The sequence below is a fragment of the Chrysemys picta genome, chromosome 18 (assembly GCF_011386835.1).
Source record: "Chrysemys picta bellii isolate R12L10 chromosome 18, ASM1138683v2, whole genome shotgun sequence".
In the NCBI taxonomy this organism is placed as follows: Eukaryota; Metazoa; Chordata; order Testudines; family Emydidae; genus Chrysemys; species Chrysemys picta.
Window position 1 is genome coordinate 13,207,432 of NC_088808.1, and position 25,434 is coordinate 13,232,865.

Genomic DNA, 25,434 nt, shown 5'->3' on the forward strand with positions numbered 1-25,434 from the left:
AGGTACCCCAAAGGGAATGAACAGAACGGATAATCATCAAGTGGTCCATCCCATCGCCCATTCCCAGCTTGGATGTTCTTATCCATAGAAAAGCAGGTTCTTCCTAAAGTGCTCTCGGCTGAGTGGGAGAATTCCATGGAGCTGGCTGGGATCTCCACTTGTAATCAGGAGCAGTGGCAGCAGGAGACTGACTGGGACTGCGGAATATTAAGGGGCAGGGCTCCACCAGGAACTGCCCTCTGGCAGCTGCCAAGCCCGCCCAGCCTTACTGGCAGCCCGACTGCATGCCAACAATGCTCTGCAGAGAAATTTTGAATGTGAAACTGGTTCCCTGCTCTCCGTTGTCATAAAGCTATCAGTGCCAGTTGTCCCCAAACACCCTGTTTCTGCATGGAGTGTTGTCTAATGGCTAGTGCAGGGAGGTCAGGATCAGAACTCCTGGGTTCTAATCCCAGCTCCGCGGACAAGTCATTTACCCGCTGCGTGCCTCAGTCTCCCCACCTGTCAAATGGGGATTTTGCCACCTCTGTAAGTGCAAGGCAATCGATTGATTTACCAGTTTTTTAATATGGACCAGATGGGCCAAATTAATCACTGGTGTAACTGTATGGGCCTCAGGAATAAATTTATCCCAGGATGTTCCTATCCAGGCATAGATGAGCTTAAACCCCCTTGTGAACTCTGCTTCCACCCTCGAGCCGCTGCGATGCCTTTAAAAGGAGACACGAGCAACCCAGGCACAAACGCTGGCTCCTGCGCTATAAATACCTCCCGGGGATGCTGGCACCAGCAAAGTCAGCAAGCGGGAATCTTTTGGAGAATTAACATGTAATTTTAAGCAATCTGCTATTGGGAGAGGGAACGTGAAGGGAGAATTCCTTCCAAACTGCAGACTCTCTGACTAGCACTCAAGAGGCCCCCACACTGCCCTGCCCGGGCCTGGGCAGCTACCAAACACAAGGGCTCATTTGTCTTCAGACCAGGCTCTTCTCAACTTATAATTAGCAGTTCTCCTCCTTCACTTTTTCCCATTGCTCCAGGCAAGGCTGTGGGACGCACACAATGCTTACGGCCTCCTTTCCCAGTTTTGTTTTCAGCCCCGCCATGCCCATGACAACATCTGCATGACGTGGCCCGGCTTCAGTGGCAAGTCCTGTTCCAACTGAGATGGGGGGAAGCGACGAATGTCGTGTATCGCCGCCTAGCACAGGTTGGGGCTGGACAGGCAGGGCATAGACGTAGTGGGAGTGAGCAGGGCAGGGCAGAGCTGAGCAGACCAGCCAATTACTCTCCCTCACCCTCTTCTCATCCATGCTGCTCTCCTCTAGCCTTTCCTCTCACCTACTTTCTCGTGCAAGTGAAACAGTGAGAAATTTTTTTAAAAACAGCTTTTTGGAAATGCCAGCCTCAGCCCCTGCCAGCAATACCGGGCAGAGAGGAGTCTTTGCTCCCAGGGTCCTGATCACAGCTGAAGGACAACATCCCCTTCCTCAAATACTCCCCTCCACCCCCACCCAAGGTCTGACACTTCACAAGGACTGAGACCCCATTCATCCCGGTACCTCGAGAGCCGAACACAAGGCTGTGACTTGTAACGGGAGAGCTCAGCTCCCCCAGGACCAATGTGCTTGCACCCACTCTACAGCACCTCCTGCTGGGAGAGGCTGGGACTGGAGTCTCCTCTCACACCCCTCTGTTAGTCTGTGCTGGGAGCTGGGAATCCCAAACACAGACTAACAGAGAAAACCGTAAGTATCCGAGATGGAAAAAGGTAACGATAGACGAGTCGCCCGGCTCACGCTGCAGCCTGGGTTGTTGGCCAGCAGAGTGCACATCTGGATCTCTAGCAGGGCATGTCCACTGCCAACAGACGTGCACAGATGGTAAAGATGCTCTTTACAACGATTATACTCCCGAGGTAATAGTTCCTACAAGCTCATGTGAGAGGCTGTCAAATACGTCTGCGGTGGCTGCGAGGCGCAGTGAGAGCAGATGGGATGAGGCGCCCAGCTCCAGACACCCCGTATCTCACGGTATGCACAGGGGGGCGAGGGGGGTATTAACCTCCAGGAGCAGGGGGAGAACATCCCCCCTTGGGTAGGATGGAAGAGGGTCCAACCCATAACTCAGGCACCAGCCCTGCCCCGCTGCTGTCCCACTGCCCAGCGTCCCTTTAAGTTGGGGAGGGAGGGGTTCCCCAGTCTGGCAGTGCCCCCGAGTAAGGGGACAGCAGTGAGATGGCACCCATCCTGCACGGGCACATCCCCCCTGCACCCCCATGTCCCTGTTGCCCCCTGCAGCACCAGGCTGCCCTTCCTCGCCCTGGCACTAACCCCAGCCCTGGGGCCCCTTTGGGGTCTGGGGAGAGGGGGCACCCCCGGATTCTTGCCCTCCCCGGGGAGCCCCGGTGCCCCCTGAGCCGAGCAGCCCTTACCAGACAGAGATGCGCTCCTTGGGGTAGTCCAGGCGCTCCAAGGCCCCCAGGTAATGGGGCAGCGAGTGCTCCGAGTTGCGGGCCAGGATGGCGATCACCACGGTGGGCAGCTCCTGCTGCTGCCCGGCTGGGCTCCCCCCTTCCTCCTCCTGCCCGGGGCAGCCCCTCAGCAGCAGGAGCAGGGCGCAGCGCAGCAGAGCAGCGGCGGGGGGGCGCATGTCCGCAGGCGGCGGCTGCAGCAGTGGGGAGCGGCCGGGGAGCGGAGCTGGGAGCGGGGCGGAGCAGGGGGCGGGGGGGAAGAGAGGGGCCGGGCTGGGAATCAGCGCCGGGAGGGGAGGGGAGAGGGGGATGCCCACAGTGGGGAAGGGATGAGGCCTGGTGGTAGCACTGGGGCTGTGCCCTGCAGATCCAATTCTGGTGCCACCAACCTGGGCAGCAGCAGGGCCGGCCTCCCTCTCCCTAGTCCCGGGGGGCAGTTGGGCTGGGGGGAGCTGTGGGCTGCATACCTGGCTGCTGAGAGCTGAGCCCCGCCGAGCTCATCTCCAGAATTGGCATCCGCCCTTGCTCTGGGCGTGCACCCCTGTTCTACATCTCGGCCTCCTTCATCCGTTCAGATCTCCAGCAAGGGCTGGTCTGGCTGACACAGGGCCGGCTCTAGGCACCAGCAAACCAAGCGCGTGCTTGGGGCAGCACATTTTCAAGGGCAGCATTCTGGCCATTTTTTTTTTATATTTTTTTTTTGTGCTTCCGGCACCAAAAGTCTTGAGCCAGCCCTGGCAGCAGCAGCGCGTCGTGTGCGGAGGGCGCCCTGGGGCCGCTGCAGTTCGTGCCGCAGGGGAGCAGTGCCCACACCTTGTGGCTGGGCTGGGCAAGCTTCGAGCGGGGGACACTCAGGCTGGGGGACACCCCACGGGGCACACGGAGCCGCCTGCAGGTGCCACAGTGCGGCTGTCCCCCAGCGCTGCAGCCGGGGCTGGGCGAAGCGGCCCGAGCCGCCCAGGGACTGTGGCAGGGCGGCCAGGAGCAGAAGCAGCAGCAGGGCCATAGAGGGCGGGGCGCTGTCATGCGGGGCCTGCGTCCCGCTCTCCGGGGCTCCGCTGCCTCAGGGGCTACCCTGCCCCGGCTCCTCAGCCGTCTGCCGGGGCGGTCCCCCAGCTCTGCCCTCCCAGGTCCTGGAGGTGGGAGCCCTGGATGGAGGGACCCTGGGCTGAGGTGCGACCCGGGAGCCCCACTGCTTACCCCGACCCTGCCAGCGCCGAACCGGCTGGAGGTGAGGGGGGAGCGGGCAGAGTCATCACTGGTGGGGGGGAGCCCAGGGCTGGGGCAGCAGGGGGTGCGGGTGGGAGGGGGGGAAGAGAGAGCCCAGGGCTGGGGTGGGGGGCAGCCAAAACATTTTTTGCTTGGGGTGGCAAAAAACCTAGAGCCGGCCCTGGGCTGACAGCCGAGGTGGAGGAATTAGTGTGTGTTGATATTAGCATAGTGCCTAGGAGTGCCAGCCACTGAACACGACTCCAATGCACAGGCCACCCCTCTCTCCTCCCAAGAACACCCCAATATGCCCCCTGTGCTGGGATGTGATCTAGGACCAGCTCCCCTGACCCTTTCCCTGCTGGGGACTCCCCTACCTTGGGTGTCTCCTCAGGGTGCATCCTTCACAGTCCCTGTGTGGTCACTTTAATGCTGCAAATCGGCATAAAGGGGCCTGTGGAGCACCATCCTTCGACCCCTCGGAGCAGGGGCAGCTTTAGTAAGCAAATTATGGCCTTGGCATTTTAAAAACTAGACATTTTGAAAATGCCCCGTAGGGCACAAAACTTGGTTAGCTGGAGGTGGGCTGGCTGGGATCTGACTTTCCATCTTTCACAGCTATAAGTCTTGTGATTCCAGAAGTTTTGCCTGCAAGAAAGCCCAGATTTCATGGAAAGCTGGGATAGTGGAATAAGCCTTTTCTTCCCTTTAGTCTGGTGTTCCACGTGTAGCAGACTTGCATCCCCCTCTAGCGAGAGCAGCCAACACAAACACCCCTCTCGCCTCCCCTGCCTGAGAGCTGGGCAAGTAGCAAGAGCAATGAGTCACGTCTGTTTTTAAGAATTCAGAACCACATTTTGATTCAGCTGCATTCACACGTGTCCCTTTTCCCCCACAAGCATCCATGCAAGCCACGCTTCATTCACACAACCACTGTTTGCAGAGAGCAAATTCCAGGCCCATTGCCAAGAGCCGATTAATTGCAAAATAATATTGATTTCATAACAAAAATAAAATTTGTTTTGGGGCCAAAACAGTTCATCCAATCATGGAACAGAAACGACCCCACATGACTGACGCCCAATCACACAGCTCAAAGGGATGTTTGCGGCGCATACTTGGCCAATGATCCACTGGCTTTAATGTATGTGGCAAACACTTTTATATGACAAACAGATCTGTAAATAGCATGGTCGGCCCCCATGGAAAAGGAGCTAAATCTACCAGATAAATAACTTTTCCTAACAAACAATTCAGTTAGTTCTACCTAGAGACCATCCCCAGTGTCATACTGGAGCCCAAGAGTAGTTACATCTGGCATACCTGCCCTACTGATCGCGAGGGGTTTGAGGGACCCAGCTATCCAGAAAGACTAGGCAGATGCCTTCCATCCTTGCTCATCGCAGCTGCTGCAAAACCTGCCCAGACAGCTGTGTTTGACCATCTGGGACATCTGAAGGGGGATAAACAGAAACCCGGGGGGAAGAAACTTCATGACAACAGTCAAGCCTCAAGACACAGAACCTGGAAGAGAAAACAGAGAAGGGGTGTGAGGGCAATAGCATTTGTGCCTTTCAGGAAATCCTGACATTCCTGCAGCATCAAAGAAAATCGCGTTTACATCAAGGCCGAGTATTACCTCGGCGGATGAAAGACAGCATATAAAACCTCCACCCCTGGCATGGGTCATCAGCGGTGTCTGCGAAGGTGACCAGACGTCCTGATATTAGGGACTTTGTTGTATATACAAAGCTATACCCCAACCCCCCCGGGGGGGGGGGGGGGGAGAAGTGTCCTGATTTTTCACACTTGCTATCTGATCAACCTAATGTCTGCACTTGGGACCTTCAGCACTGCTCCACCGACCTCTACCACTTAAGCTAAAGAAGCAATTCTGTTGGCTGGTAGCAGTAGTAAACTGTTATCTTCTAGTGGACCAGCCACAACACACACTTTTCCAGTCAGTCATACATAGAAATAGCCTCTCTCTTCTCTACACAGCAGGCTTCAATTCTATCTCCTGGCTGATGTGTGTTGGACTGGTGAACATTTAGGGAAGGGCTGGATAGTTTATTCAGAGGGCGCTGTTCCTCCTACAGACCTTCCCTGGTCCTCTCTAGGAACAGGAGGATCAAGAACTCTGATAAATAACCAAACTCTCTGTAGCAGGAGAGAGTTTTCTGGAAGTTCCAGACCCCAGGCAGCAACTCAGAGACCCAAAGGAAGTTCTATAATCCGGGATCATGAAATGAACACACAATAAATGTAGAACAAACAGAAAATACAGCTGGACAACCTGAAATCAGCCTGCTAACTTCACTGCTCCATGGAGGCAAATACAATAGCTAATTGGGTTTTTTTGTTTGGTTGGTTTTTTTTAAACAAGGAGTTGGATTCCCTTTCCTCTTTTTCTGGTATAAGATTCTTCAAAAATCTGTCCCCACAGTACAATAGGCTGAGCTGCTCCTTGTGTTAGTTAAATGACAGGACTCCAAGTCAGGTAACCTGAGCTCTATCCCCACTGATGCACAGTATACACTTAGACAAATTTAATTCAGCCTCAGTTTCCCTGTCTGTAACTGGAGATTAATAATTACAGGCCTCACAGAGGGATTGAGAGTCTGAGTTCACAATGTTTGCAGAGCGCTGTGAGGGCCACATGTGGAAAAAGCTACAGACAAATTAAGTATTAGTTATTAATTGTTACATTATTATTAATTGTCACCTAGTTCAGTGTCTATCATTTGAGTTTGGAGGTGGGTGGGTTCTGCCTCCTCTTTCTAGCTTACAAATGTTGGCAGTTATGGGACTGAAGAGGGTATAGTGGTACGTGATGGGAGAATTACAACATCTGTGCTGCGCTTAGCATGACTTCTAGGCCTCTGCAGATTTATGCCTCCTGGTGACCATGGGACCATTGCCAGACTTCAGCACAAAACACCCCATCTCATCTCCAATCTCATAGAGAAGCACCTGTCGCTGACACATCTAGTTTGGAGTGATCTGGGGAATGAGAGAGGATAGAGAGGGCTGTGTCCAAGGGATCCATGTCCTTGAAGATCTAGCACAGAAGGTCTATGAGCACACCAGCTTCCGAACTGCCGTGTCGTTCTCTACACCTGATGCTCTGCACCTTGAACACCAGCAGTTTCGTGGTGTATTTACACCCGTGAAATCCTTCCCAGGGATCATTTCTTTTTCCATCAGTAATCTGCTGCCATCTAGTGGTCAATGAGTTTAGCTCTCAAATTCAAGAAGCACACAGTGGACAAATTCATCCCTGGGGCAACTCCACTGACTGGGTCAAGCATGGGGTGAACTTGGCCTGTTGTCTACAATTCATTCCTGCCTGAGACCCCTGCTGATGTGGCAGAGATTATGAATTGGTTCAGGGCATAATTGCTGAGTTTATGCAAGAAGCTCTCCTCGCCTGCAGGTTTTCTTAGGCCATTTGGAGCGGGTGGGGTCTCATGTCATGCCAGGATAAGGCAGCTGTCAGGCAGAGTCAGGGCCGGCTCCAGCGTTTTTGCCACCCCAAGTGGCGGGGGGGCGGGGCAGGGAAGCCACGATCGGCGGTACTTCGGTGGCAGCTCCACCGCGCCACTTTCTACTTCGGCGGCAGGTCCTTCCCTCCGAGAGGGACCGAGGGACCCGCCGCTGAATTGCTGCCGAAGACCCGGACGTGCCGCCCCTTTGCGTTGGCCGCCCCAAGCACCTGCTTGCTGCACTGGTGCTGGCCCTGGGCACAGCCAAGAGCCCTTTGCATAGAAAGCAATGAGTCTGCTTTAAACCTGAGTGCGGTCAGAGGTTTGAAGGGTCTAGGACAGAGATACTCAGACTGCGGCTCGCGAGCCTTGAGTGGCTCTTGAATGTGTCTTCTGCAGCTCTTTGCAGCACATATTAAAACACTGTGGGATTTAATTATTAATCAGTCTAAGTTATTAACCAGTCCTTGTGCTCAGTTATTAACCAATTGAAGTTGATAAAATAATACTTGGTCAGACATTTTGCTGTGAGAATATACCCCCACACACAAATTCTCACAGCAAAATGACTGACCAATCTAATCTTTAAACACACTGCTTCCCACACTTGCTCTATTGTCTCCCAGGCATGCAGAATGCAGGAGGGTTGAACTCGTAAATGCGCTCCACTCCTGGAGGAGGACAGTAATGCTTCCTGGTGCTACCCTGCCATCCCTCATGAGCAGAGGGACTTGGACATATTCAGAAGCCAGACAGAAGCTGGGCAGGATTTGGGTACCTGCCAACAATCATCCCTACTCAGGATGGACAGTCCCTACTCTCCTCACTCTCTCACTTAACTCCGTGCATGTCAGTGAAGTTGAAGGCTTCCACATACCTCCTTACATCGTCATCGTCCCCCCATCACCGCAGTATCTGACCACCACCCCCAACACATATCTGGGAGGAAAGAATTATTAGGGAGCCCTCGGGAAATTGAATGTTTGATCTGCAGAAGTGCTGAGCACCTCGAGTTCCCACTGGCTTCAGCTGGAGTTGCAAATGCTCAGTCCTTCTGAAATCAGGCCCTTAGGACTTGCCCGAGGTCTCATGAAAGCTGGGGCAAAGCAGGAATTACACTTTGGTCCCCAGAAACCCAGTCCAGTGCCTCTCCCCAAGTCATGGCCTGGTCTCTGTTTTGCTTCCTATATATCCTTCTGTCTAGCTTTCAGATGGGATTTGAGGAGGCCCGTGTGGGAGAGGAATGGGAGACCCTACAAATGCTACAGTGTTAGCTACAAAAGAGTGTGGTTTTTAACATCTGGAGAGTTAAGGGTGAAATTGCCCATTTATTTTAAAACAAACCCACCTCATGGACTTTAAGGCCAGAAGGGACCATCATGGTCACCTAGTCTGACCTCCTGCACAATACAGGCCACAGAACCTCATCTACCTGCTACTGTAACAGGTCTGTAACCTCTGGATGAGTTACTGAAGTCCTCAAATCTTGATTTAAAGTCTTCAAGTTACAGAGACTCAACCATTGACATTAGTTCAAACCAGCAAGTGCCCCATGCTGCAGAGAAAAGTGAACCCCTCCCCCCCAGCACCTCTGCCAATCTGACCTGGGGGAACATTCCTTCCCAACCCCAAATCTGGTGATTAGTTAGACCCTGAGCATGTGGGTGAGATCCACCAGGCGAACACCTGGGAAAGAATTCTCTGTAGTAGCTCAGAGCCCTCCGCACCTAGTGTCCCATCTGCCAAGAGGATAGCAGAATTTTAGTCAATTATTTGGCAAAAAGACATGGTCTTTGCCCTTTTCCCTCTTCCACCAGCAGGTGTCACTACTGCCCACAGGATTCTCCAAAGACGTTTGGGTTTTTTTGTGGGGGGGAAAGTGGGGAGAGCAGAGAGAAAGGATGAAATAATCAATTTGGCAGCTAGTCAAGGAAAATTATGTGCCATAGAACCACCTGCCTGGGAAATCCAATTCTATGCAACACACACAAAACACTGGTAAAAGAACATTATGAAGGCTGCAAAGTCAAGCACTCAGAAGTCAGGAAATGTCAGAAATAAGGTTGTCTGGGAAGCCTTAATTCAGTCTCTGTGTGTGTATGCTCAGTTGCTCTGCAGGGATCACATGTGTGAAGCCTGGGCAGCCCTAGGAGCTGAGAGAGTGAGTATGTTCAGGGAGGATGAAATCTTCAGTGATTTTAACGGCTAAGATCTAAATCTCTACTGAATGTTTGAACTGCAGTTTTTCAAAGGCTTAAAACTTGGCCAAGTGTTGGCAGATTTCCTTGTGGATGGCAAAGGCACCTCCCTGACACCACCACTCTGCCAAATTTCAAATCTCTGCTCCAAAGCATGGCGGTGCTAGAGCCGTTCAAATAATAAGTTGCCAGAATTTTTAGCACGGGCAACCGCCGTATTTTTCTCCAACCTCATTCTTGGAAATAGCCGAATCATTTTAAAAAGCCTCAGACAGACACCTAAACAGTTAAGTTTTGGCAAAGTTATAAGCAATCAAATCTTGCAATGGGAAGTGTTAGACAAACTTCATACGTAGTGCACTGACCTACCTGGCCTTTCTCCAAGTGTACAATCACGTATGCGCACTTCCAGTTGCAGCCTGTAGATGGTGACAGTGCCCCAGGTTTAGAGTTTGAGGCGCTAGGGATACATGTGGATGTGTCACATCAGGGACACAATAGAGAGCGGATCATACGATCGATCCCATCTCTTCCCATCCCCATGTCCCACCAGGGACGGCAGAGCAGAGCAGAGAGCGTCTGTTGAAAGGCTCTCAAGGTTTTACACTTACAGATTCCATATACCTGCCCTCACATCGGTACTCCAGTTCCTCTGTCATCCCTCTCCGCCGTCATTGGCCTCCTTCCCATCTCCTCTCTATATCTCACTCTATTTCCATAAGCCAAGTTCCCACCTCATCCATCACTTGAGTAGGACATTTCAAGGTCACACACAAGATCGGCCCTAACATGCCTCCCAAGCCGCCTCCCCACACCAGCCCAGGCCCAGCCAAGTTGTCAATTACTCTCACAGCAGCATCAGACTGGCAGAAACTGCCCTCTGCCATGACGCACATGGAATCAGCTCCAGTGACTAAACAGGCCTGAAAACTAATCCTTATTACTGAAACAGCTTTGACGGATTCTCGCCCTGGGCGTTGGCATCAGCAGACTGGTGGTAAGGAATTCATAGTGCCCATGGGATTGGAGCCAGGAGAGCTGACCCACGCAGAGTGAGCGGTACTCAAGATGCACATCTCACATATGGGCGGTGGGGCCTGAGCGCTGTATTTGGGAAATGAACCCTACAAGACAAGTTGAAAAGATTTTGTCAGCCCTTGTGCTACAGCAGGGCTGGCCAGAAAGTTTCCATCACAACTTTGTGGTTTTTTTAAACATAAAATGACATAGTGGCCATTTCCAGATTTCCACTTACATTTTTCAGACTTTTGTTGAAACACTGAAAACCAAAACTTGTTTGGTTTGGAAAGCTGGAAAATGTTCTGTATTTGGTTGCTGAAAACAACCTTAACTCTCCCCCCCTCCCCCCCAAAAAAATCTTAAAAATATTCACCAGGAAAAGTATCTTTTCCTCGGTAGCTCTAATCTGCAGCCCTTTGAGCTGGCTCCTGCATTGTTTTGGCTCCAATGGGGATTTGGGGCATGCAAGGAACTCAGAACTGGGCCCTTCGTGGAAATCTAGCTGTTATTTTTATTTCAGAGACTGTCTGCATGCCACTAGATACACCAGAGGGTTTGCTTTGATTTGCATCATTCTAATAATCAATTAATAAACACTTTTTGCCCTTCTATAGAAATTTCCATCCTAGCCTCTAAACAACCTTTATAAGCCTCTCAACCACACCTGAGGAAAGTGAGCATCATCCCCATTTTACAGATGGGGAAACCGAGGCACAGAGCGGTGCCGTGACTTAGCCAAGGGCACACGACAAGATTGGCAGAGCTGAAAACAGAAGCCAGGAGTTGATTTTGTGCTATCGCCACTAGACTCCCTCCCCAGCGGTGTTTGTATCTTTGCGATTGGCATTCAGTTACTTTGATCTAAGCCTACTGAGCGGACTCGCCTTGGCCCTGAACGTTGGGCAATCATTTAAACCTGGGCAAAGCAAGCGGAGGATTCTGCGAGCAGATTCTGAGCTGGTAGCATATCACACCCACTTTGACAGGCAGAAGTGACAACACAAGGAGCAAAGCAGTGGAGAATCGGGGTCAGTGTCTCTGGAAGCCGCACAGCACTGCCCCGCAGGGCAGGGGAGCCAGAATCCAAGACTCAAGCCAGGTCTTCAGTCCTAGGCCAGCGGGGGCTGGCAGTGCAGCCGAGTCATTCCCGTCCCTCAGTGTCCTCATGCCCAGACTCTCTAGCAGCTCCGGTGGCTGACACAGGAATAGTCTTGACAGGCACCAGAGGGAGCAGCCCCCAGCCCTCTTTGTGTGGTAGGACAGCTGGCCTGAAAAGGGAGTTAAGGCTGGAGAGAGGGAAAAAAACTGACCTTCAAGAGCAGCTTGAAAGCATCCCCTCTCCAGACAGACAGACATCACTCTATTACCTAGAGAAAGACAGGCAGCTGGGGTTGATTGTGTCTCAGTCTGTTACCTGCTCCCAAAAACATACTTATCTCCTCTTACTGCACATTGGTCAAGTCAAGTGCTTTCTTCTACCCATCTGATCCAGAGCAGAGAGGAGCATTACAATGTGAGTTGTACTCACTGAACACACGCACACACACACACACACACACACACACACACACACACGGTAGCTGCTACTTCTCAGACACACAAAAAAAAAAAAAAAAAAAACCACAGCTCCTCGGTGCGGTTTCTTTTCTCCATATAATCAGAGCCTTCTCAAGCCCCATTGCAGGGCAGCAGCAGGCAAACCACCGTGTTTCTTTCCAAATGGGGGAGCGCATTTTCATGCAGGAGAGTCCTGCAGTCAAAGCATTGGTGTCAGGCAGTTGTGGTGCATCTCAGCGTCCCCACACAGAACAGCCAACACCCCTCCGTCCGGACAGGCAGCACGCTTGTCATTCCTGTACACTGTGCTAATGCACCTTAATGCGGCCAAAATTGCCCGTCGACAATAATCCTCCTATTCTAGTCTTGAACTCGTCAGCAGAAGACATGGCCTAACATGCACAGCAGGTTTGTCGTGTGTACAGATTGACAGTAGACGCTCATGTATGACATCTTCCCCATCCACCCAGACATATCACGCATATACCCCAGATATACAGCTGTGTAAACTTCCTCCATACACAGAGAATTATATCCCACACCTCCCCTGTGCAATCGGACATACCCATTCATAGCTTCTGAATACTTCCACTCCCATGCATAGACATATATACTCAAATATTACACACACACACCGCCTGTGCATACAGAGCTCACTCACACTCATACAGATCACGCATGTACAGGGCCGGCCCAAGACCAAATGGCGCGCCAGGCGAGGAGCGTCTTTAGCCGCCCCCCTCCCCCATTCGTTAAACTTCTGAATATCACACAATGTATATAAACTTCACAATATCGCAGCTGGGCTCTCAGTTCACTTCAGTTCATTCTTATATCTCACTGACTGACTGGCAATGCCCCCCCCCCCTTACATACCCACGAGGGCAGGGCTAACAACATTCTAGGAGGTTCGAGGAAAATGTAGTTCTCAGAAAGTCTGGAAGGTTCCACAAAATTCTACAAAGGGTCCAGAACATTCTAGGAGGTTAGTGAAAAATGAATCCGCATACAGAATACCTGAAACATTTTACTTCAAACATTCTATTTTCCCTTTGGCGCTAGCAACAGAAACAGCACCCCGAGCCCGGTGGCCCCCCAAGCCCGGCACTCCAGGCAGTCACCTGCCCCTAAATCCGTCCCTGCCCGTGTACACACATTGGCCATAAAAATAGCCCATCGCTCATCTGTATCACACAGTCTACTTGCACACACTATACATACACTACATCTCCTCCCCCAGAACACACTTTGTCATTGGAAGCCATGTTTCACTCCAGATAAGAAGTCACGGGTTCTTATACTGGATGATGTTGAAGAACACAGTTAAAAGCCCCCGCACTTAAAGCCACTGGAAACAAAGATTCAGGACAAGGGTCAGTTTGCTGGCAGCAGATCTAGGTTACAAGACCAGAGAGCCTAGAATCACACAACCTTCTGAAACCAACATCCCTTCTTCTTCGAACCTCGTGCTGACTCGCCATTTCCTCTGGCCTGGTGCAGAGACATTACAACAAATCCATCTATTCTCAGAGGTAGCTGATGAGATCAGGAGGAGGAGATTGCTGTTAGAATGGAATAGAATTTGACAGCACGTGGCATCTTTTCCCCCAAGGTTCTTTCCGGGGCAATGGTCTAGATCCTGGTTGTGCAGTGACTGCAAGTCCAGGCATGAACATGGCTGAGATTCACTCTGCATGAATCTCCTCTCGAGTCTACCACTATTTAACGTGATGCTGATGACAGGGCCTTGAGTGCCAGCCCCTGGAGACTAATGTTCTTTTTCTGTACTGGGGCAAGTTGCCCACCCACACACTGCCCTGCCAACGTGCCTCCATTCCTTGGCTTTTATGCCAACAAGGTTATCACTGTGTATGTGGGGCTGGAAGTTTACAAACAAAGTTTATAGCTATACAGAAAGCATAGGATTGTAGCACAGCTAAGCTTTAATCTAGCTAGCACAGGGCCACTGGGCTTGGCTGCCCCATCACCCCCTCTTCTGGTCAAACATGGCTCAGCAGGTGTTTCCTACCTCAGTTTCTTCTGAGGTGGGTCCCCTCCTCCTTCCCCACAAGGTCAATGTCAGGGAATGTAGCAGGACACTCCAGCCTCATCACTGAGCAAATATATCCCCTTCCCAGGTAGGGATTGTCCAGTTAAGAGCCACAACATACAGAAGATTAATCTCCTCCTCTTGGGCTACTTGTCAGTCTGCCTTGCCAGCTCAGGTCTTTCTTTGCTCGGCTATGGAGTGGTGGCTCCCAGTCCGCTTTCTCTGCAGCCCCTCTCACACTTGATCACTCCCCGGAGCTCCAGGCTTTTCACCCCTACTGCCAAACCCTGCCGAGTTTGCTGCTCTTTCAGCTGAGCATAGGGTGACCAGATGTCCCAATTTTATAGGGACAGTCCCAATTTTGGGGGCTTTTTCTTATATAGGCACCTATTACCCCCCACCCCCGTCCCAATTTTTTACACTTGCTATCTGGTCACTCTAGCTGAGCACTGCCTCTCAGGGTTTGCTCTGCCTGGAAGCCCTTTTTCCTAGCAGGCTCCTATTGTCTCCGATCCCACAAGACTCTAGCAGCTTCCCCCCAGAAACCTGCCTGCAGGCACTACCTCGGGGCCTCCTGCATGACCCCAACCTGCTTCCCGTAGCACCTCCCTCTCTCTGATTGCACCCTCAGCCCTTTTTATGAGACCCAGGTGTTCCTCAGCCTATCACCTGACCCCACAAGACCCACCCCCTCTGTCTGGGAGGCAGCAAATTACACAGGTGGGGTTAAGTGAACAGGCGGGCTGGCCCAAGGCCTCCTGGCCCTTAAAGGGGCAGGCCACCCTGATACCCCCAGTGACAAGAGTAGTGAAGACACAGTGGCATGGGCTTGTACTCAGCTACCTGCCCCAGCACAAGCTGACCAGGGAGCTTGGGTACGCACTCGGGTTGCTAGCCGACTCGGAAGCCCATGCCACCATGTCTTCACCGCTGTTGTTACTCCACTAGCCAGATTAGAGCTAGCACAAGTTCTGGCATCACACCTTCACTTGCAGTACAGACCTACCCCCCAGGAGGGCTGACAACAGAATGTTGCCAGTTAGTGGCCAAAGATGGTGGAGGGATTGTGTGATGTAAGAAGCTGGAGGTTGGGCTGAGACCAACCAAATCCATTTTATTCAGCAGGCCACCAGCCATCAGATTGTAAGAGTCACCTGGGCTAGATTTGAACCACTGATGTGCAATACTCTTCATCCAGCCCCCCTCATTGTGACCTAACAATGGCTTGGCTACATATCCTTGTAAGAAGACAATTCAATCAATTATATGGGAGAGTCACAAAGCTAGACCATTGGAAAGGGAAACACAGCCCTCCCCATCATCCCTATCCATGCAGCCATCTGTAATGCAGGAAAAGCATCCTGGGTAAGTTCCGAAGGCATCCGCACACTGAACCTTCCTCACCGGACCAAGAAGAGGAGACTCAGCTATGGGGCTGGATCAATCAGTCAAGAACCTTTACGCGACGGGACATCATTCCGATCCGGACCACTCTTCGCCATTCCTAATGGAGGGTGGTGGGATGGACAGAAAAGAGGGACACGCAAAGGCCTCTCTCTCCAGAGGCAGTGTGTGGAGAAGGACACACACAAGCTCCACTGAGACTCTGTCTAATAACTCCTGAGAAATCTGTGTCCATTCCAGTTGTTTTCTCCCATATCCAGCTGTTTTGCAGATTAAAAAAGCTAGCGCCAGCTATGAGTCCCAGAACTGGGTTTTCGTTCCAGTTTTCTGCTAAATCCATTCCCTTTCGCCGGGAGTTGTTGCCTTGTGCTTTTATTTTGTTCCGTCCTTCATTAGCCTATTCTCCTGGGCATGGAAGAATAATGGTGCCACGCTCTAATCAGGATATTTTTAGGTGTATTCCACTTCCCCCCACTAGGGCCTGATGGAAAGGCCCCAATTACAAGTGCAATTAAATCCTTAGGGTCCCCATAACCTGCATTTTCCACCATCTCCCCGGAGAGCTGCATAACTGAGATGGACTGACTGGAGCTCCAGAAGGAAAGTAAGTGGTGTTCTGTCTGACAGGAGAGGGAGGAACAATGCCGATGGCAGCTGTAGTTAGCGCCGAGAATTGTGCCACTGTGAGCCCGTATTGAAAGTCACCTGAGACATTTGTACTCAGTTGCCAGACACATTTCCACAGCCACGCCAGATGCCCCCAGCTGCATGTCCATGTTCTACTGCAGAGGTTCATGTGCAAACAATGCAGTAGCAGAGTGCTGGCCAATCAGAAGACAAGCCGAGGTTGATTTCTGGGTGGATGGAGGTTTTTCCTGGCCCACCAACAGCTCAGAGAGGAAGAGTTCCTTAGTGATGTTGGAACAACACAGAGGCTCCCCCACATCATTGATCTTCAAGTCTGGGCAGACGTGCCATGTCCATCCCTTTGAGTCCAGGGCAGGCAGGGGCAGGGCTCAGGCTGAAAACCAGCAAGCAATTTCCTCGTGGTACCGGCTAATAGTTAAAGCAGAACGATAGTCTTGTGGCTAAGGTGCAGGATTCCTGGGTTCTATACCTGACACTGAGTTGTGTGTCTTTAGGCAAGGCACTTAACCACCCTGTTCCTTCATTTCCCCATCTGTCAGGTGAACATCATAACACCTGCTTACAGGGGGATCATGAGGCTTAATCCGTCTGTAAAGTGTCTTGTGCTCCTCAGACGGAACGTGCTGTAGGCACACAAGGGTGTTACAAACATGCCTGTTTGAGCAAAGGAATCCAGAGCCAGCACGAAAGGAACCCCACGTACAAGAGGGGCAGCGCTTCGAGAGCTGTGTGCTGGGTCATTTGTGGAGCCTAGCTTGCCTCCACTGCCTGGTCTTGCAGCTCAGCAGACCAAACGCAGAAGGTCCCAGTGCAGGTGGTGTAAGGGAGTAGCCCGCCAACCACATGAAGCACAAAGGGGCTGTCCGTGCAGTCCTTATCCATAGCTGTAGGTAACGCAGCAGCGGTGTCAAGGGAAGCGTGGTCAGGTGAGAAGGTGCAGCTGTTGTGCACCAAGCCTTAGACCACGTAAAGAAGAGAATAGGCGTGGTCAGGTCTGGGCTCCTGCATCCAGGGATCCAAACTGCATGAGCCTCAAGGCAGGGGCCGGCTTTTCTTCTAACCCTGTAAATCCCCAGGCACACCTGCGGCACCATGTAAATACTAACAATAGAAGTGGCTGCATCTGAGGCCCTTCCCCATCACTTCTCTCCATAACAGAGAAGGTCCAACCCAGGTGAAAGAGGATCAGCAGGAGGATCCAGGATAGGGCAAGGGCTCAAATGAAAGGCCTGAGAAACAAAAAAACATGCCTAAGAAAAGGGCGGTAGCCTGGGAAGACACGGGAGTCAGCTGACCGAGAGTCTGGAAGAGCTGGGCCCTCAGTCAGCAGCTGCCACTCTCCGGCCGCCAGCTCTGAAGGCAGCAGCGCAGAAGTAGGGGTGGCATGGTATGGTATTGCCACCCTTACTTCTGTGCTGCTGCTGGCAGGGCGCTGCCTTCAGAGCTGGGTGCCCGCCCGGCCAACAGCTGCCGCTCTCTGGCTGCCCAGCTCTGAAGGCAGCGCAGAAGTAAGGGTGACAATACTGCGAGCCCCCTAAAATAACCTGGTGACCCCCTGTAACTCCCTTTTGGGTCAGGACCCCCAATTTGAGAAATGCTAGTCTCCCCCGTGAAATCTGGTCTGTTGTGTGCTTTTACCCTATACTATACAGATTTCACGGGGGGAGACCAGATTTCACAGGCCATGATGCGTTTTTCATGGCCATTAATTTGGTAGGGCCCTAGCTGTCACTAAGAGTCATGAGTCTAACTTAAGAAAGGGGACACATAGGCAACATATCAGGAGAAGCTTCGTAGCAACAAGACCCATTCACCTGTAGAGCCATCAGCCACCAAATGAGGCAGAGGGGCTCACTGCCTGGGCCAGTTAAAACACTGGCTAAGATATTGTAGGGCACAATCCTGCCCTGGATGCTGGGCCATAGAGGGGATGAGACCAAACAGGGCTTTTCTAAACCTAATTTCTATGATTGTGTAATTCAGTCAGACCTAGAGAACCAGGCCCAGCTAGGCCAGCTCCTGGGATTCTCCTCAGCCCAGGCCTCAGAGACCAGCTCCCGGGACTCTCCTCAGCCCAGGTCAAGTGGGCACCATATGAACATGGGGGCATCCGATGTGTCTTCACTTTTTAAGGGGGGGGGGTACTTTTTCTTTTTTTCTATAATAAATTCCCCCACTTTCTTTGGGAAAATAATCAAGGGAATTCTTCAGCCAGGCTCTAAATCTGAGCTCTAGTGGTCTTTGCCTTGGCGAGGTGGGATCTCCCTCTAGGACTCAGTGACCCATACTCTCACAATCCCCATACACCCCGCCTTTCCCTCCCTCCTCTCCCACCCACCAGGCCTTTCGGTCAGTCGCAGTCCAAACCCGGGCAGCTGGGACTGAAAACAAAGCTATTTCACACACAATAACCTTCTGTCCATTCCCAGATGCTGACCGCTGCGGTGGACAGCGGCTAGGGCTGGAGCCATTGAAGGTCCGTGCCAGGCCCCTGCTGGCAGGAGACAATGTTGGCAGTGATGGAGAGTAGGTATTTCAAAAGGTTTTGTTTTCAGATGACCCGCAGAGCCAGTGTGACCCTTCACCCCCAACCCTACCCACCCATGCTCCACCGTCCCAATAGCAACTGGCCACATTCCTGACCTTGGGGGGGAAAAGTTTAAAAACTCTTAGTGAGGAAACAATAACAGTGTCATGGAATTGATTTAGGAGGGACTTTTTCCATCACAAAGGCGAAACAAAAGGGCTTGGAGCTGGGAAAGGGGCTCCGGCTCTCAGCTCAGGAAGGGAACTGAATTACTGTGTGATAGGAGACATCTTCCAGTGGGAGGGGGTGTATGTTGAATTCCACCTGTTAGTCCTCCTAGCTGCCTCTCCGCTCATGCACACTCCTGGCACTGCCTGCCTGGGCTACATTTTAATCGAAGGCCAATCTTCAGGCTCTCTAACCTTTAACTTGCTGCAGAATCACTCCCCAAAGCCAGGGAAGCAGTGTGAAAATCAGGTCCGTTTCTTTCCCCTGTTCCACTGAAGGCATCCTCCTGCAGCTCATGTTTCAGGGTAGGGGAGAGAGAGAGCCAGGCCTGCTAAGTAGAAACCATGCAGCTGAAGCTGTGAGAGATTTCAGAGGCCTGGTCCAGAGCCCACATCATTATTTAGTGTCATGGGACCCAGAGAAGCAGTGGTCTGGAGCTCCCCAGAACTCCTACACACAGGCTAGCTTGAGGGGGAGGGCCCATAGCACCAGCTGCCAAGTCTCCCTCAGGTAGAAGAAGCCTCCCTCACTGGAAGACAGTTGGCAAAGTCTCTCCCTCTCAGGAGGGATGATTTTGCCACAGTCCAATGAGGCATTTAAAAATCCCACTCAGGGCATTTGGGGGGGGGGGGGGGTTCGCTGGTTCAGACGGTGTCAGAGCAATGGCCCAGCCAGTAACTGAAGCTGTGGGACGTTGTGTCACCCCTGGGCAGGGCTGAGATGAGGCCGCTTCTCAAGGACACTTACCAGCCCAGCCCATTTCCCATAGAGAGCTGCACCGTTGAGGGGAATTTGGCACAAATTGTTTTATTGAGGGTCTCAACTGTGGATGTCTCACCTCTAGAGTCACTATGAAGGACGTGCTCTGGATCTGCTGGGATCTCAGGTCTATAGCATCGGTCATTGCTCTGCCTACACGCCAAGGCCACAACTCAGCCTCCCCTGGCTGGCTCACTGACTCGCTCCTCATGTGAATCTGCCTCCGTGAGGGCTGATCACCTGGGGCCGCTGTCCCTCTGGGGAGATTGGGAAAGCGGGAAAGCCAGAGGGGGCTGAGGTAAGAAAAGCAGAAGGAGAGGGCAGCAAAAAGTAGCCCTGGATGGTTCTTTTTCATGTTGTTCAAGCTGCATTTTTAAGGGACAAATCCACCCGCCCTGTTCCCCAGCCTCACGTGGGCATGAAGGGTCCCACCTGCAGCAGGACTGGGGCCGTTCCAGCAGGTGGTGATGGGTGGGGTGAAGATTGTGTACATCCATACACCACAGAGCCAAGGTCCACAATTGCTCCTGGTGTGCTGTCACACAGCCAAGGGCTGAGGATGGAAAGCCACGGGCCACTCTCCCTGACACAGGGTGGGTGCTGATGGGGTGGAGCCCATTCCAGCTCTGAGATTGGAGCTGTGGGCGAGGAGCAGCTTCTCTGCTTCTTCATGGCCTGTGGAAGGGAAGGTCCCATTCCTCCTTGCGCCCCCCCACCCCCCAGGAGATCGCTACTGCTCATGTACTCAGACTGTACCCTGCAGAAGGATTGGGGCTTTAGCCAAAGCTACATAGTTCCTCTATCTGCCGGGTAAGAGGGAGGGCCAGTTTGAGGCTTGAACACTGAAATGGGCCCTCATGCTCTCTGTGTGCTTGTGGGAGCTTCACCCACTGTAAGCCACATTCCCACTGAGGGGTGCTTCGGGTCACAGGGTCTGCAAGTGCCAAGGGGAGAACACAGCTGGGGCACAGATGGCAAAGCTGCGCACAGGCAGGACTTGGACTGAGTGGAAATGGGAAGGGGGGCAATTGCCCTTGTCACCGTGTTCGTGCACAGTTCAGTACCTGACCTAGGGAGGTGACCAACATGGAAAGGGAGTTCTCTTGTGCTAAAAGCTGAGCCCTCGAGCGCTGGCTGTGGGGGCAGCAGGGTGGGTGGGGAGAGTGAATGTGGGCCCTTGTGGGGGGGGAGGGCCGGTGTGATCTGGGCAGACTTTGGGAGTGAGAATACACACTCATGGGGACACCCAAGAGGGAAACAAAGCGTGGGCCATGGAGCGTGTGGTAAAGACTGTGCGATCATTGGGAATGTGAGGAGAGATATAGCCCTACGTATTGGGCTTATGGGCCTAATGGAGTCTTAAGGGCACCTCTGTTTTCTGCTTTAATGCCCACCAGCAGTCAGAGCTCAACAGGGTGGCTGCAGAGCCATGGGAGGTACACACTCCCATCTCCTCTCACCCCTGGAAGGGAGAGAGCAGAACCAGCCAGCGAAGCCGAGTCTTCCACCTGGCAGAGCAGAGCGAGGGCCTTCCCACCCAGCTACTGGCTGGCCCTGCCACAACTCCCATGGTGTTGTGCCAGGCCCTGCATCAAAACAAGAATGCAATATGGGGGAGGGAGGAATTACTTTGATTCTAGTGTGCGTTTCCTTGACATGTCACAAACTCGGGGCTGGCGCTCTAGGCCTCACACAGGCCATGCTCCCCCTTGATTCAGTGGGAGTTTGGGTTGAATCAGGCCTATAGGTCACTGGAAAATCAACCACCCTGCCTGACTTTGGTACCTGCCAGTCCAGCACCATCCACACAGCAACCCTGTTGCGACCAGAATTCTTTTGGAGCAGTGGCTGGCAGCAGGCATTCTTGGGGAATATTCAGGCACAAGGCTCTGCATTAGGGTGACCAGATGTCCTGATTTTATAGGGACAGTCCAGATTTTTGGATCTCTTTCTTATATAGGCTCCTATTACCCCCCACCCCCTGTCCCGATTTTTCACATTTGCTGTCTGGTCACCCTACTCTGCATTGTGGGATGGTGTGAGAAGGTCCAGCAGAGCTGGTGCAGCTGCAATGCTTATGACTTCTTGGCAAGACTGGAGAACCTGCTGCAGGCTGCCCCAGACCTGAGCTAACGCCCTCATCCAGGGCCTACAGCCAATGCTGGTAAGATGCCTGGGGTGGCTGTTGCATGTGCGTGCAAGGTGCTGCATGCTCAGGTTGTTCCTAGCCTGGCTTTTCCACTTACTGCAGAGCAGCTCACAGAGGGTGTTTGCCTTTTGCTTTGGGGCAGCTCAAGGAGCTGGGTATGAAATCTCAGACACATGAGGGGGGATGGAGTGTTGGCCCCAACCAAGGGGAAACAAGACATTTCAATTTGCTGCAAGTCAGTAGCGTGTCCTGAGAGTCAGGGGGAAGATTAAACAAAAGCAGCCTCCAAACACTGTCTGGGTCAACCCCTCATTCCCATAGGGATGGAGGGGAAAGAGGGGCTATCGCCTGAACAAAACTGGGCACAGACCGAGGCTCGGATCCGGCAATGCTCCACCCAAGGCAGATCCCTGTGCCCACAAGGAGCTCTTTGCAGAATCAGGGCTTCAGTAAGCCGCTCTACTCTCTGGATAAATGCCTCTGATGCTTCTCTCGCTGAGGCACTTTCTTGACTCATGGATACAGCCCCAGAAGGGGCAGAAACAAAAAGCTCTTGGTTCTCTGTCCTGGTGGGCTCATTCACAGCCCCGAAGAGGTGAACCCTCTTCCCCCCCTCCCCCGCCCCCCACCAGTCATTGGGTTTTTAAAGAACAAACTGCCACTTGCCTCCTTCTGTGACCAGAGAGTCCACATGCTGGAGGAGAAAGAGTGACTCATCTGTGGGCTCCAATCAAAGGGGCTTTGTGAGATCCTTAACCCTTTGGCATGCTGTGGAGGCATCAGCTCCCAGCACCACCAGTCACATGCCAGCACTGGGACTTGGGCCATCACAATGATAGATAGATAGATAGATAGATAGATAGATAGATAGATAGATAGATAGATAGATAGGATTTTAATACTGAGGCACATAAATTAAGGAGACATAGATGCAGCCAAGCAACATTAGGAGTGAAATTTAATCAAATATTTTACACATCAGAGAAGTGCTTTGATACCCTAATCCCCCTGCCCTCTCTCCAATCCCCCTCCAAAAGCCAATCCATCCCGGGCCCAATCCATCCCCTGGTCTTAAGCCCTCTGATTTACTCCAGGGGATGAATTTGGGCCTCCATCACATTTAGAAATCTAAGAAAATAACTTCAGAAAATGTCCAACTTACTGAGAGTTCCTTAGCGTTCAGAGCCTGCATCTCCCGCCACGAGGACAGCATTCCGGCACTGATGGGCTTTGGGAATGAACGAAAGGCGTTTTAACAGGAGAAATATTTTTTTCGCTTTTCTGGATGGATCGTCCAAGGGAAAGGCTGGAAACAAGTTCACTGGCTTTTTTTTCCCCTTGTCCTATTTTTTTTTCCTGGCAGCCTCTGGGAGGAAAGCAGCTGGCAAGGTGATGCTTTTTTGAAAAGGGGCACTGCTTGTGAAAGAAGCATTCACTACTCTGTGAGCCTGGGGAAAGTCAGCGTTTTATCTTATCTCCAAAACAGGCGGATCAGTGCTGAAGGGGGGGAAATAGAAGGCAGGGTTGGAAGTGAGAAGATGTTCTGCCCACTCCTCAGAGCTGGGAATATTATTTTTATTTGAAACCAGGAGCCTAACGTCAGGTGCAAGGACGACTTTCAAACCGCGCTGTGCTGTGTTTACTCAGAATCAAAACTAAAGCCAATGACATCATGTTTTTTTCCAGGATGAAATTTCATTTGCAGATGACTTCCTCTACAGACTGGAAGTATTCAGGCTCTGAAGCAAAGAGGAACAGAATTGCTCTGAAAGAGACATTACGGTCTATGCTAGCAAGAAAATAGATTTCTTTTGCTAAAATGCATTGTGTGATTGGTTTATAAGTTGCCATCGATATTACTTGGGACTAGAAAGAGTGCCCCTCTCCAAGCATCTGAGAGAAAGGCAGAGCAGCTATAAATCAAACATGGGAATCTGTTATTTTGCCGTTTGAAGGAGCACATCCCAATCTTTAGACTAAACCAGCTGAAGTGAAAAGTTCTCTTTAAGAGGAGCACATTTTTCCACCTTGAAAATCTGTGAGGTTTGAATTCAATGGTGCGATTCTCTCCCCACCCACCCCAACCCCCAGCAGCCTGTGAGGGTCCAGAACCTGGGTTCACTTCTTTTGACTCTTCCCTGTTAATTTTGTTTAGAAACTTGTCAGGTTGGTACATAAAAGAGGTGGAAAGATCAATCCAATCTTTTCAGCAGTGTGGGAAAAAGTATTTCACTAATCCATATTTATTGGTGTAAGAAACTGAATGGGGAGGGGGGGCTAGCCCCCAGTAGTCAGGAGCAAAGGACATAAGGGACAGTTTAAGGCTGCCCTTTTCATAGAGGGGTCACATGTCACCAAAATCTTTTGCTTTGTCTTTGGATTGGTTACATTTTGTTCTCTTTTTTTCAATTGGGGTTGCCAAGCAACTAGCTAAGTCCAGCCAAGATATTTTCTTTATTACAAGTGGAGCAGAAAGCAGCAAGGAGGAGAGAGATAAAAAAGGAAGAAGAAGAAGAAGAAGGAGAAGAAGAGAAGTTTAGACAATTAACATTTATAGGATCACATAACTTCATTAACTCAGCCAGTATTATGAGGGGAGGGAGGGTGGAACATTAAGAATTAAAGAAAGTTAAAAGGAGGCTTGCAGCATCTGGGTTCTAAAACAATGCTAGGCTCCAAGTTATAACAATGGGTGCATCCCATTGCTTTGCAGCCTTCAAGGGAGAGATGGCTTTAATTTCCTAAAGACGCTCATCAGGATTCCAGAGACCATGTAAAACCATTTTAGGATTCCTGCAGGAATCCGTTAGCAAGTTGTGGGGCGGTGGTTGGAGTTTTTACTTCTCATTTTTACCTTGAAAAAATGGTTTGTTTAATATGAAAACAGAAGGGAGCCAGAAGAATCATTTGGAATGAGAGACCATTGGGGGCTTTTCCAGCTGCTGAGGAATCGGACGTCTTTTGAAAGGAGAGAGCAACGTTTTCCTGGTTTTTAATTTGGCGTTGGGTTTTTATTTTTCCTTTTGAACTTGTGATGCTGTTGACATGGCAGCTCCCACAAACTGAGACCGCTTAGAAATTGCTTTTACCGTTCTGTGGCTTTTCGAGGTGACTCGAGACTTCAGATGCCAAACTTGAGAAACTTTTTAAAAGCCTGATTTCCAGGCAGTGCTGAACACCCACCCTCTGAAAATTAGCCCCCCTTTAAGGTGTCTCTGGTTTGACACTCAACGACACTAATCACTTCTGAAAAGCTTGGCCTCTAATTTTTGCTTAACACTAAGATCATCACCAGTGATAATATCTGTTATCAAAGTCGGGCTCTCCTCGGGCAGGCCTTGCCTACCCAGAACTCCCACTGGAAGTCACTGAGAGGTTGCAATGTCCAAGAATGCAGGATCAGGGACTGACCTTGCCACCAGTGTGCCTAGCTTCAGAAGTGGTAACTAGGTTTCTGGCTTGCAGATAAGTCTTTGTAATAAAAATCTAATGTCTAAAATCTTCAACACCTGGGACATTCAAAATTAGACTGGACAAAACACTGGGACCTGTTCTGTAGAGAGCAATCCTGCACTGGCAGTGGGATTCAGTGACCGCATGGCTCTTTTCCACTTCTAACTCCTATGAGTGTCTGGCTCCTGGGCCCAACCCTGCCCTAAGCTACGCGCACACAACTGCTGCCTGTCTCGACTCCCTTGGGGGTGATTTTGAGGCAGAATCGAGTCCC

General features: G+C 51.4%; 1 protein-coding gene across 2 annotated transcripts in view; it reads right to left on the bottom strand.

The window, feature by feature from the left end:
- CERCAM (cerebral endothelial cell adhesion molecule) overlaps positions 1-23,256 on the bottom strand; it is a 37,050-nt gene extending 13,794 nt beyond the window's left edge. The window contains exons 1-2 of one of the 2 annotated variants that reach the window (XM_024106130.3): positions 22,870-23,256; positions 5,006-5,206 (exon numbers count right to left, since the gene is read on the bottom strand). Coding sequence is in view for 1 of the 2 variants with exons in the window: in XM_008169256.4 (XP_008167478.2) it covers positions 2,435-2,652 (218 nt within the window). In the remaining variant the exon portion in view is untranslated. Of the gene's footprint in view, positions 1-2,434; positions 2,720-5,005; positions 5,207-22,869 lie in introns of those variants that run through there. The other variant, XM_008169256.4, reaches the window with a different exon arrangement.
- Between the last annotated feature and the right edge of the window lie 2,178 nt (positions 23,257-25,434).